This window comes from Natrix helvetica (genome assembly GCF_964273705.1).
Source record: "Natrix helvetica genome assembly, chromosome: 1".
Lineage (NCBI taxonomy): Eukaryota > Metazoa > Chordata > Lepidosauria > Squamata > Natricidae > Natrix > Natrix helvetica.
In genome coordinates this window covers 308,614,709-308,628,800 of record NC_138548.1, presented here as the reverse complement: position 1 = coordinate 308,628,800, position 14,092 = coordinate 308,614,709, and the positions used below count along the sequence as shown (strand labels likewise).

The 14,092-nt window shown below is 37.5% G+C and overlaps 1 protein-coding gene across 3 annotated transcripts in view; it reads right to left on the bottom strand.

Moving 5' to 3' along the window:
- Positions 1-14,092, bottom strand: part of CACNA2D3 (calcium voltage-gated channel auxiliary subunit alpha2delta 3) — a 631,895-nt gene that overhangs the window by 314,455 nt on the left and 303,348 nt on the right. For all 3 annotated transcript variants that reach the window (XM_081935818.1, XM_081935819.1, XM_081935820.1), the window contains exons 6-8: positions 7,485-7,616; positions 4,164-4,224; positions 3,656-3,806 (exon numbers count right to left, since the gene is read on the bottom strand). In XM_081935818.1, coding sequence (XP_081791944.1) covers positions 3,656-3,806; positions 4,164-4,224; positions 7,485-7,616 — 344 coding nt within the window. The remainder of the gene's footprint in view (positions 1-3,655; positions 3,807-4,163; positions 4,225-7,484; positions 7,617-14,092) is intronic.

Sequence of the window (14,092 nt, the reverse complement as noted above, 5' to 3'; positions counted from 1 at the left end):
GATATTATAAATAAGTTTAAGTCTCCAAGACCAGACTGGCCACATATGAGAAGAATTATCTCGTAATTCATCTTTTTTCCTCCAAGTTTTTTTAATTTTATTTGATATATATGTATCAATGCGTGAACAGTGTGGCACCTGGGTGTCATACATTCTAATACAAATAGAACTAGTAGAATTAATCATAGTTATTACATTCAACCAACATATATTTCTAATAGTAATACACATGTATATTATTGTCTATCATTATTTAATTATTCCATGTTTAATCTTGCTGTTGCTTTTATTTTATTATGTACAATTTTAAGAGGTCAGAGGAATCACATGGGTGAGCACCACAGGTTGTGAATGAGGCCTGGGGGTGCATGAGAGGTGCATGCAGAAGTGCAATGTGAGTCAAGAAGAGTACATGGGGGGGAGTGCAATGAGCTAGGAGAGTGGCTTGGTCACAAAAGGTGCCATGCTGGTCAGGGATGGTGCATGACTGGTGATGAGTGTCAGGGAGGGTGCATGTGGAAAATGAAAGAGATGCCACAGGGAAGGCCTGCAGGAGTAGTACAGGTCAGGCAAGATGTGTAGGGATGCGCAAGAGATATTGCATGGGTCAAGGAAGGCATGGGTTGGAGAATACATGCAGTGAAGTGACACAGGTTGAGGGAGACTGTGGGGAGTGCCATGGTCTAGGAAAAGCATGCAGGGATTTCTTCCTCCCTTCCCTTTCCTTTTCATCAGACAAGTAAATGGCTGCTGCTAACTGGGGGAGGGTATAAGGGATTGCAAAATAGGCTGGGAAATTATCACAAAATGTTGAAAATGAAGATCATGTGACAACAGCAAAAGCATAGTAGCAGCCAGTAACACTGAAACAAGAACAACTTTCCCAAATTTTATTTCCTTAGGAATCATGGGGCCCAGATTTTGGACATATTCCAGTTAGTCCATGGGTGTTAAACTCACAGTGTCACATTGCTGTCAAGTGACATTTTGTGATGTTTTTCCAATTTGTGGAGCTGGGGTGGGTGTGGCCTGCCCTTGATGCATCCAGCCCATGGGCTGCCGGTTTGACACCCCTGAGTTAGGCCACTTAAGGTTCCTTGGTTCAAAAAAATGTTGCCATATGGTACACTGTTTCATCCAATTAAAGGGCATGACAATGAGAATTTTAGCAGTACAGTATATAGATTATAGAAATCTGTATCTGTTTCAGCTCTCAGAAATGTGACGCAAAAATGTCGACCAGGAGACTAATAAACAAATATGATGCATATATACAAGTAATCCTTGTTGAAAGACCACTCGTTCAGTGACCATTCAGAGTTACAATGGTGCTGAACAATGGGTGTTTACAATGGGTACAATACAGCCACTGCAGTGTGCCCATAGTCATGTAATCGCAATTTGGGCACTTGGCAGCTGGCTTGCAATTTCATTATCCTGCCAGTCAATGGAGAAGAAAACAGGAAGCCTCAAACGGCAATTATATGACTCCATGCCACTTCAACTGTGCAGGGTTTGCCTCATAGAGGTAACTGGGACTACTGCAACTGCTGTCATATATGCAAACATGTGGAGTCACACTTTACTACAGTGTTGAATGGTGACAAAGTTGCAATTTCATACAGAAATGACAGAACTGATTCCATAAAACCAAGATTTGTGTCCAAACCCACACCACATTTTTGTCTAGAAGTTCCTATACAGATGTGCAAAAATGTCTTCCATCCACTATTAAATAATAAATCTTTCACTACAGTTTTGCTTCTAATATTAATTTGGCTATGTGTATAACCACTCTAAATTGGGTCGGATAAAACCCCCTAGAATGTTTTGGATGGCAGCACTTTATATTATTATTATACTTTATATTATATATTATTAAGGCATATGTAACAAGTAGCTAGGTTTAGGGTAAACCAATCATGGTTTTCTTAAATGAAGATTATATTTGAACTGATGTCTATCTAGCAACATGTAATTACTTTATGACTGAACACAAAAGAACTGGAACCAGCTTGCAAATGGATTTCAGTGATAGCCTATGACAGAAATTGAAAATTGTTCATCGATCTGAATTCACAGACAATTGATAGGCTGTTGTTAGAACCAAAACTGGATGTGGGGGATTGAGAAATTTATTTCAGACATATTGTGATTTCCTAAGTTGTGAACTTCCACTAATAAAAATATAATTATTAACTATAGATGAATAAAGGCACTATGATGATATATATGACATAAATTTTAATGTTTCCTGTCTGAGAAAGTAGATGCGTTCTACAGGCTTCTGAAAGCAAATTTTCAGTAATTATAGAGTAGTAATATATATTTAACAGATTACTATCTCTAAATATTTGGATTCTTAAGCTACTCAATAACATAGCAATGTGCATAATCAATTTAAGATTGTAGAAACATATTATTAAGAAAATGTGTCATCATGGATCAAGAATTAAAACTTATTTTAATAAGAGCTTCCAATCCAAACAAATATTTTAAAAAAGTACTATGAAAATATATGTTGCTTTTTAATTTTTTTTAATAATTTGTTTCACAGCAATCCTAAATACTAAATATAAGGGATAAGATCATCCCTTATAAACTAAACTAAAGATTCTAGCCTTGGAAGATATTTGATGTTCAATTCTTACTTCAACCTTCTCGGTCTCGGTGACCAAGTACTGATGGAAATGGAACTACATAACCTCAGGTGAGGATTCTCATAAATGATTCCTTCTGACCTTGCCTACTTTGAGCCCGCAACAATTTTGAAAGCCTCATCACTCAGAGAGGCAGTGAACCTTGCCTTTGACCTTAGAGATGGTATTGGATCCTTGGAGTACTTGACTATCCACAGAACAAGTTTCTAAGGCATTATTATAAGATTAACAGTTCAGGAACTTAGGTAGTGTTCTGTACATGTTTGTTTATGAGCAGAGATATTCCTTGTACCTCTCATGTACTATCCTTAAAACTGGAATGTTTATTATTGGGCCAATCTGTATAATTCACACAAGGATTTATGTTACTCCTTATTGCTTCCTGTTTTAAGTGCAGAGTTGGTCTGTTAGAATAACAGTTAGGACCTTTATTCAACTAATATACAATGCTATAGTGTTGTGTTTCTTTCTAGAACTCTATCTGTAGTGATTTCATATTATGAAAAGATCCCCTGTTTCCCTTTTCATGATTATCAGATGTAAAGCAATTCACTTTCCTGTAGTTAAGGTCTTCCACTAGTGGATATGTATGCTTAAACTGCCTTTGATCACTACCATACAGAATATCTGGTTTTTGCTTTGAGACAAGAAATTCACAATAATTTGCCAGCTTTGGACTAATAAAATAATATTTCGTATCTACAGTTTCCTTGTTGAATTAAATTTGCTAATATATTTCTTTATTTATGTGTTAAGCTCCAGGCAATGACATATTTATTCTTCCAATTCTGAAATATTTTGATATATATAAATTGCCTGTTGTATATTAAACCTTTTAATTATTGTTTTTGTGAAAACTATCATTGTACAATGTTAAAAGCTACCCTGAGTATAAAATTTTCAAGGATGTGTTTGTGTGTGTGTACAAAGAACCCCAGAACAACATCAATGATAAAAGAACAACTTAATAAGAAAAGGAAGATAGAGATACTCACAGCAATTATATTAAAAAAGTCATCATCTCCAAGGGTATCCAAAATGGAAGATACTGTTTGTTTTGCAATAGTCAAGCGAAGTCCTTTCATGCTGCCGCTAACATCAACTAAAATGACAACATCTTTAGGAGATGTGGCTGCCTGAATATACCTGGATGACAGGAAAAGAGGAAAAGGGAAGAATGTAAATTGAATTCATTGGGATCCACATTCAGGGCCACTACTAACCAATACAGGATATTAGGAAATTAGGAAAAGGCATCCCTGCAATGAAAGAAGGGAGGAGTCTATGTGAGCAACTTTTCTCCTGTTACAAGTCAGCAATGCCTGTTTGTCAAGATCCCACCTACCAGGAGATTACTCACTTTTTGTTCTTTTGCCCAGAAACACAAGTGCCACTGACTCCCTCCCTTTCACTACTTGTGCCATTCCAGTGCAGCTTTAACAAGTATACACAGTGGCCGTTTCTATCAGCTTAATTTTTCTGAAATTCATAATCATGACCTACCATTTTCGATTTCTGCAGTCAAACGCAATGACTCCATTTTCATCTGGTTCCCATTTAATTCCTGGAGTGGAAAACAATATTACGCCATTAAAACTTCCAATGTATGTTTTTCTTCCTTGAAATTGTTTTTTTTTTTTAATGTATTGACCTGGTTGGCAAGCCCAATTGAAAGTAAACCCTGTTGTTTTAAAAAAATATTTAATCTTAATCACCAGAGCTGTCTTTCCATCCATCTCCAACAGCTCTGATACTGATGTTTCTAAGATTGCTTAAATCCTGCGAGGGCTCTTGCCCAACCAGAAGAGGAATTTCTCTCCTTTCATCAAGCCACCCATTTGTTGACAAATAGATGTGTATCAGTTTCAGAACGAACACTATATATAAATTAATTGGGAGTAAATCAAAAGCATTACACCATCTTAAAACCACTGGAAAAGCCAGTACAACAAAATCAATACCTATATTATTATAGGTCTGCTGGTAGTGGTTGCTGGTGGTGGCTCCGCCCACCCATCCCAATGTAATGCGTGACCTTCTGCGCATGCACCGAAGGCAGTGTGCATGCACAGAATGTGGTGTGTGCGAGTGTAATAAGCGCAAGTGCAAGCATGCTCACATTTGCAAACCAATAGCGAGGGTAAGTGAATCTCACCATTGTACTGTACCATTATGAAAATTATTTCTTACGCTAGATCAATATTGTTTAAAAGTGTAAGAAACATTATTTGTTGAAAAATTATTTTTTTAAAAAAAAAAAGTCTAAAATATTATTTGAATAAAGGTCTAAAATATTATTTAAAGACTATTTTATTCACATGTAAGCTTCAATTAATAATCACACAGCTAATAGAATATCGCAATGTATACAAAGGTCTTTCTTTGGGACAACAATAATGAATACATACATTTAAAATGTTATATCATTTCATAAAATTCTATTCAGAAACCATGTGAGAATTGTTGTTTTGTTTGCTATTTCCTTTCTGATTTTTTTTATTCTTAAATTTCTCTTTATTCTCATTGTATAGTTGATCACTGTACTTTTAATCAAAATTTAAAATAAGATAAGAATCAAAATATTTTTTTCTAGCTATGATGCAAGTAGAATTCAATGCTTTATCCTAAGAAAGCTAGCCTGGGAGCACCAATCATATGAAATATTTTTATCTTTGACTGGATCATTTCCATTGCTAATAAATTATCCTTTATACCATATTTATATGGTATTTCAACATGCATAGTATTTTATCTATTTATTTCATTTGTTCTCCTTAAATTATGAAAAAGGCTAATTATACTGCAGTAATGTATTAGTAATTGTGTCCACATTTTCAACTTAAAAGGTTGGGCTCCCATTCCAATAAACCTAGGTATTCACAGGACATACAGTATATTATGCTGAATAAAAGCAAAACAATATTTTAGTAATATGGCCTTAATTTATGACATTCCCTCCTTTGAATTCACTACTAGAAACAAGAGGAGGTAAAAGTTACATTCAAGCTACCTATGGACAGAGTTCTTCTACCCATATTACAATATCCTTAGGCTGCCAAAGCTTCCAGCAGAAATCAGCAAAAGGTGAAATCTGACTGATTTAGTTAGTTAGCAAAATCATTACTTGGCAGCAGAGAAGAAATGGCATGGTAACATTTAAGATTAGGTAAAAAAACGAGGAAACAGTTAAGCCCTTCTAAAATGCTCCCTTTAAAATATTATTTTTAGTTATGAGCTTTTATTGTCACAGCTGTGGAGTCAGCACTACTGCAGCCTTAAGTCATGTTTTCTAAACTCATAAGCAAAATTAAAACTTCCTTTCTATTAAACATTCAAATACTGTTACAGCAGGGGATCTGTCCTAAGGGTTTCAGCTGTTTCCACCAAGAAAAATAAGGAAGTTTGCTGTTTTCAGACAGACTTGGTAGTAAAAGAAACAAAAAGTACAAAAAAGGGCCACTGAAAGACTGATATTAAAACTCATTCACTTGTTGAGATTGTGTTTCTTCACTCTTTTCCAAACAGAACTGATTTATTCTGATGGTGAAATACCATATTTTTCGGAGAATAAGACACTCTGGAGTATAAGACGCACCTTAGTATTTGGGGAGGAAAATTGGGGAGGGGGGATTCTGCACATTACTTCATTGGTTGTGAGCATACGCGATCTCCGGCCAAAAATGCGACATGCAGAGGCCAAAAATGGGGTGTACAGAGGCATAAAATGTGATGCGCAGAAGCTGAAAACGTGATGTGTGGAGGCAACGATCAGTGGCAATGTGCTCTGACGATCAAACAGAGTGTTTGTAGGCTGTAAACATGAAGTGTGGAGTCCAAAAACGCAACCCATTGTCTGTGGCAATATCTGCACCCAGGAAGAAGCTGCATGGAAGCTGAAGGGAGGGGGATGATGGGGCTACATTCAGAGTATAAGATGCACCCAAATTTTCAGCCTCTTTTAGGCTGGAGAAGTGTATCTTATACTCTGAAAAATACGGTACTTCCACCAATGCTGCCTACTGTATATTGCCCTATGCCAGTGATGACAAACCTATGGCGCGCGTGCCACCTGAGCCATTTGTCAGGGCATACAAGGCGCTGCCATATCAGCTGGCCAGCGTGCATGCGCGTGCTGGCCACCTGAGTTCACCCTTTTTAAAAGCCATTTTTCGCCCTCCAGAGGCTCCAGAGGCTCCAGAGGCTTTATAGGAGCCTGGGGATGGTGAAAAGAGCCTCCCCCGGCCCCCCCGAGGCCCTCCGGAGGCTTCATGAGCTTCCATGAAGCCTCCGGAGTGCAAAAAAACGGCCTTACAGGCAAACATGAATTTCGGGAACAGACTTCCGGTTTGCTCGGAGGGTCGTTTTGACTGCTCCTGAAGCCTCCGGAACGCTCAAAACGATCCTCCGAGCAAACCGGAAGTCGGAGGGTCATTTTGAGAACTCTGAAGGCATCAGGGAAGCCTCCTGACGGTCCCTGAAGCCTCTGGAGGGCGTCCAGGGGGGCGGGGTAGGCTGTTTTTGCCCTCCCCCGGCTCCTATAAAGCCTCTGGAGCCTGGGGAGGGCAAAAAAGCATGTAAAAATGGGGGGTTGCGCCTGTAGTGAGCTCATGTGCACTGGGAGGGTCACGCATTGCATTATGGGTGTGGCATGCCTGCACACGACCCCCCTGTGGTCCCCCCACTTATGACACACAAGCCAAAAAAGGTTCGCCATCGCTGCCCTATGCCATTAGTAATTGACTGCTGCTACTCTTTTAAGAACAGCAAATAAATGCACGTAACAAGAGTAGGACAGAAAAGAAGCACATGCATTTTTTGTCTTACCTGGATACTGCCTGAAAAATCCCTTTGCGCTTCCAAAGTACTGCCATATAAGGGAAGGGTCATGGCCAAAGTTGTCAACAAACACTTTGTTTAATGATTCAGACCAGTAAACTCCATTCACAATTGCAGGATCTGAAAAAAAGAAAAGAAAAAGAAGTTCTAGTGTAAGTTAGTTCTGGACATTAGATGTTTTAAACTAGGATCTGAAAGCATTTTGTAAGGCACGTCATAGTATAATATAGCCTTTATTATCATTGTACATCATGTATACAACGAAATTGGTTGTATACAATGAAATTGGTTGATTAGATTTCAAATGATACCAAAACCCCAAAGAAAAGTCTTCTTCAGCATGAATGCAATGAGTATTTCTTTTGAGGGACTTCTCTGAATCCATCTCTTCCCCTTCACCTTCTGGAAAGATTTTTCATTTCATCGTTTTGACTATTCCCTTCCAATTTTTGTCAGTCTATTCACACTTTTATTGAGAGCATTACTTTACTGGTGATTTGTGACCTTGGCATTGTTGTGATTATATGAAGACTCTTCATTCAGCAATGACTGAATGATGTCATTAAATTGCTTGTGTGTAAATGCTCTGAAATTGCCATTGTGTATGTGTACATACAGTATTTTCATTTTCTTGTAAACCATTCAGAGATTTTACTGGAATGAATAAAGAGAAGAAATATAACTTTACTAGAAGGAGAGTTACCTTATTATTTCTATTTTATTACTTGCTAACTCCATCAGCAAATGAAATTTTACCCTGGAAAAATGTCAATTGGAAGCAAATTTCAGTATTACTCTCCACTGAAATTCATGAAGGGATGAATCCTAACAGAAATGTCTTTTCCTTAAAATAATTTATAAGGACTGAGGATTGCAATGGAACTCGAGTTACTTCACTAAAAGAATGAGTTGGCTGGAGTATTTGCTTTTTTCCTTTCCTTTCCACACTTATTGAGGTAAGAGCATATTTATGACCAGACAATGCCTAGAATGCCTTTGTTTTGTGGCAATACCATCTTGACTTAATCCCATGACATTGATATTTCAGGACTTTGTGATTCATTCATTCTAGCTTTATCTTCTCAAACAAATACATGAAAGAGGCCTCAGATGCCTAGAATTTTGGTTGCCCATGGAGTTGCAATATTCTTACAACCCTACATTGCTACAATGGATCAACAGGCAATTTTATTTATCTGTGTTATAAGCACAGACGAAACATGATTCTCTTCCAGAGGAAGAGGTAATCCTTAATATTAACACGTGGAGCAGTGGTGGGATGCTGCCGGTTTAACAACTGGTTCAGTGAGTGCACGCTTTGTGCATGCACACCAGGGGTGGGTTTCCATTTTTTTTACTACTGGTTTGCTTGTGTGCATGTGCGCGCTTATGCGTGTGCAGATGCATCCGGGCACGTGGGCAGAGCCTCCTGCCGCAGCCACTACCAGTTCGTCAGATCCGGGCCAAACTGGGAACAACCCACCTCTGGCACACATGTGCTTCATGCATGCGCACTTAAAGCGCTTACATGCAGCACTGAAAATGGAGCATTTAGAAGCTCAGCTGCTTACCTTCCACATCACCAACGGTAAGTAGAACAGTGAGGGGGGGGGAATCAGCTGTACTGCACGATTGAGATAAGCTAGAAAGCAGGAAATAAAGGACAAGACAGGATAGGATGGGGGCGGGTGGGCAGGGCCAACTGATTGTTGGAGCTACGGGTTCATCTGAATGACTGAATACCACCTGTGATGTGGAGCAGAGAAATGTGCCCCATCATTTGATGCAGCAGCTTCATTGACATGTAAACTAATGGCTAGTTTCAACTTACTTAAGTTGGGTGAGAGCATTTTAATGAAGTGGAAAGAGGTGAATTGTTTTATATGAGAACATTCATCAGGGAAACACTGGGGTTGAGGGCACAATGAACTGTCTCAGCTGCCTGCCTTTGAACTAAATTTTCATCTAACTTTCATCTAAATATTTATATATATACAAGCACACGTTGCACATAAAGACTATCAGGAAACATTTCTCTTGGAGAGAAGTGCCTTTAGAGAGGACATGAAAATGTGAAGCTGCCAATACTTGAGACATCAAGACAGAATCCTACATGCGTCCCACCCATAGTTCTGACTCAAAACAAACTGATGTCCCCATATATTTCCAACATGGTTAACAGGATATGTATCATTAATTTAGAAGTTAAAGAAGAAGAAAAAAAACTATTGATGTGTACTGTCTGAGGCATAACTGCCAAATTTCTAATCTTATGCTCAAATGACACTTTCATATACACAGTTCATGTATCTATCTTCCCACATATGTTCTACCAGCACTGGAAGCAGATATTTGATATATGAACAACAATTCCAGATGTTCTACAGTTAGGAGCTAATCTTTCTGCTCTTCATTTCAGAGTAGCTAAAATCCTGTGCCAAGAACTGAACAGTATGGCACTGTTCTGGTTGATGCAAAGGCCAGGAAGAGCTACTGTGACCACTGGTCTACTGCCAAATAAAACATGGAGAAAGACGAGTTCCAAACCTCTACATGCTGAGAATTGTTGTATATTTTCCTTTATCCTTCTGTTAGAAAATATGTGCAAACTCACAAAATGAATCCCCAACACACAGTTTTACCTCCCCAACTGCTCGTAAGTTATTGAATATAAATAGGCAAGGGCTTCTAAAAAATATTATCGCTGACACATGGAAGAGATACTCAACTATCTACAGTTTTAGATGCCTCCATTCTTCTACAGCCATAACAATAAAGAAAGTTTCAGCCAGACATAATCATGACTTTTATGACCTCAGCTTAACAGGCCCAACTTGATTTAGTCTAACCATGCCAAATTCAACTCGTACACACGAGACTCATTTTCACACTGGATATGGGCAATGACAATATCTATGTCCCTTGAAAACATTAAGCCTCGTGATATGCCTTCCCTTTTAATGGAGCCTGAATGCCTCAAAATATTTAATAATGCTTAATGTTAATATTTTCTGGTTTAGAATATGGAGTGCATTTTAACCATGTTGTGAATTTTATTATGACTGATTAACAAATTGTCTTTAGTTGTACTGTGTTGTGCTTAGATAGCAAAATCTCCTAGCTATAAAATCCCTCAAAGAATTATTGAAGAATATGTTTAAGGATTTGACTGTCCTTGTTATAAATTTCTTTATAAAATACATTTGAAAAAGTATCTTTATTTTGTAAACTGAAAATGGTGGCTCAGTTGCTAAGACGCTGAGCCTGTCAATCAGAAAGATCTGCAGTTTGGGGTTCAAATCCCTAGTATAGGTTTCCTGCGTGAGCAGGGGGTTGGACTAAATGACCTCCAAGGTCCCTTCCAACTCAGTTACCTTTAAATTATTAGAAAAGGAGCAAGCACTGAAAAAGAAAAAAAACTATCCTCATCCTTCCTTTTGTTATATTCTAGACGTATTAACTTTAGTTTTACTTAAAAGTGATCATGAATTCATTTTCCAGGGAGATTTCCCCACAACAGCCTTTCAAATAAAATTAGAATTTGTTTCCCTGCTATGTTGGTTGCTGTACTATTTATATTTAATGAAACAGGAGTTGTGGACAAATAGATACACTGACAGGAATCTGAAATATAATTCCCAAAGAATAGTACAAAGGCATGTAGCAATTAAAGATCTGTCTTCTTGGCTCTCAGAAGCGAAGGTGAAAGAAATGATGCAAATGTTGAACTTAGTCTGAAATAAAACAACTGAAAAATGTTCAGAATGAAAGTACTTCTATCAGATAATACAATACAATACAATACAATACAATAGCAGAGTTGGAAGGGACCTTGGAGGTCTTCTAGTCCAACCCCCTGCCTAGGCAAGAAACCCTACACTGTTTCAGACAAATTGCTATCCAAAATCTTCTTAAAGACTCCCAGTATTGGGGCATTCACAACTTCTGGAGGCAAGCTGTTCCACTGATTAATTGTTCTAACTGTCAGGAAATTTCTCATCAGTTCTAAGTTGCCTCTCTCCTTGATTAGTTTCCACCCATTGCTTCTTTTTCTACCTTCAGATACCTTGGAGAATAGCTTGACTCCCTCTTCTTTGTGGCAACCCCTGAGATATTGGAACACTGCTATCATGTCTCCCCTAGTCCTTCTTTTCATTAACTAGACATACAAAGTTCCTGCAACCATTCTTCATATATTTTAGTCTCCAGTCCCCTAATCATCTTTGTTGCTCTTCTCTGCACTCTTTCTAGAGTCTCCACATCTTTTCTACATTGTGGCGACCAAAACTGAATGCAGCATTCCAAGTGTGGCCTTACCAAGGCATTATAAAGTGGTATTAACACTTCACGTGATCTTGATTCTCTCCCTCTGATATTTGCAACTTTACAAAATTACAAAAGGCAGTGTGTGAAAACAAAATAATTTAAATAATGGAGTCTCAGTTCAGGTTAGTTTGATGTGCACAAAATTATTTTGTTTTCTAAGGACAGTCCTTTCTAATTATGGGATATAGTTTCATTTCTTTCTACATTTTTCAAGCATTACCCAGAGTATACTGGAAGCTACGCTTAAGAAAATTTTTGATCAAGGACAGTTTTACCAAAATGCTTCAGAAAAAAAGCAATGAAGATGATGAGGGAACTAGAAACTAAGACCTATCTTAAGAAACGAAATGTTTCTTAGTAATGAAAAGACCGAGAGGGTTTAAGATATAATTTCTCAATTTATGTAACAGGATTCAGGTGGAAAAGTTCAACCTGTTTCTTTTCCCTTTTGCATACTCATTGTTCCAAGTACAAGCTGTATTACAATGAGTTTTAGTTATGGGTAAAGAGATTTTGACTGAATATTAGGAATGATTTTTTAACAGTAGGAGAATTATGATAATGGCACTAACTGCTCAGGGAATTTATGGCTTCCCTTTCTAAAGGAGATATATCAGGGATATTTTAATTTGAATGTTTGCATGGAGCAGGGAGTTGACGTTTATGGCCAAAACATTTTTCAGTCTATTATCTCTTCTCATAGCTCCTCAGTATCTTTTTCATATATGTGAGCATATGGAATCTATTCCCTACACAACTGTTATGTTTTGACCGAATCTTCTCCAAGTTAAATCTTGCTAGCACACTCCCCCACACACACATTATTTTTTCTAAATTTAAACTTAATATTTCCCACCAATAAGGTATGGTCTTTTCTACAATTTGCATCTGGACTGCACTTCTCTAACTTCTGTTCGCCATTATGTGATTTATTTGATTCTGTTGTTTTCATCAGGTGATTTCCACATTCATCTCAAAATGGTCACGGAAGAAAAGAAAAATGATGTAGCGACGTTCTTCTAAAACTCACAAGGAATTGGTTTTTCTTCCCCTATTTTTCTTTAGGTGGCATTTTGATATTATCATTGTTCCCTGTGGTCCTTGGCTGCCAAAACAAACACGTTAAAACAATTAGGTTTTCTTTTTATATGAAGGTAATTTGTAAAGTTCATGGTTTGTAAAATTATTACAGAACTATGATATGCAATAACAACACCTTGAGAGTCTGCTGTGATAGTTAAAAGCACCAGACTACAAATCATGAGACTGTAGTTTTAGTCCTGTCTTAAACACAAAGCCAGCTGTATAACTTTTGGGCAGTCACTTTCTCTCAGCCCTAAGGAAAAAAGTTGCCTGACTTCAAAGCACTCAAAAAGCCTTACCATGGATATGATGGGCAGCGCTGTGCATGACAGTTCTATTCTCATCATTAGAAAAGATGGTAAATTCGAAAGAGGCTAAACTTATGTAAATAAGCCTCTTCTTCGAGAAGGACAAATCTAGGCCATAGTGAAATAAAATGAGTCTAAGGGAAATAGTATCTAAAAATGTGCATGATGTGATATAGGACTCCCAATTTATTAACGGGCTGTACATGGTCCCTAGTTGATATTTCTCTGCTTGAAAATTGATCCACTTGTTCTTTCATAATAAACAACTGTCATATGGTAGTGGCAGGAATGAAATACTCCAGTACAGGTAAATATATTTACAGAAAGTGCAAGTGCAAAATTGTAGACAGCAAGCAATCCTAAATAGCAAATTATCAACGTGCCACTTAATGAAATTTAGTGTTTTACAGATGTAGAGTGTACAATGGGGGAATGCTCTCCCATCCCCTTCCCAAATTGTCTATCCAGCATATGTGAATTTTCAATACCCTGAAGGATTATTCTGAAAGGAAACAGTGTGATGAGTAGGTTTATATGTATGAATACATGGGTTCATAATGCAATGGTATATTTTTCATTTTGCCTGAAATTGTCAAAAGAATCCTATTCAGGCATGTCTCCCTTTTTGCATTTATTTCTCCAAGCTTCTTCTGCAGGCAAAATTCCAAACATACTTTTTTTGACTTCTGAAAATCTGCCTCTGAGACTTGGCTTTATCAGGTCTTAACGTATCTTATGAAACGTGTAAGCACTTGAACACAAAAACAAAATATATACAGAATATATACTTCACTGAATTCAGAGTATTATGAATTTAAAAAAGAGGTTTTAAGAAAGAAGACAAAACTGGACAGAAAATAATTCTTTGTTACAATTACC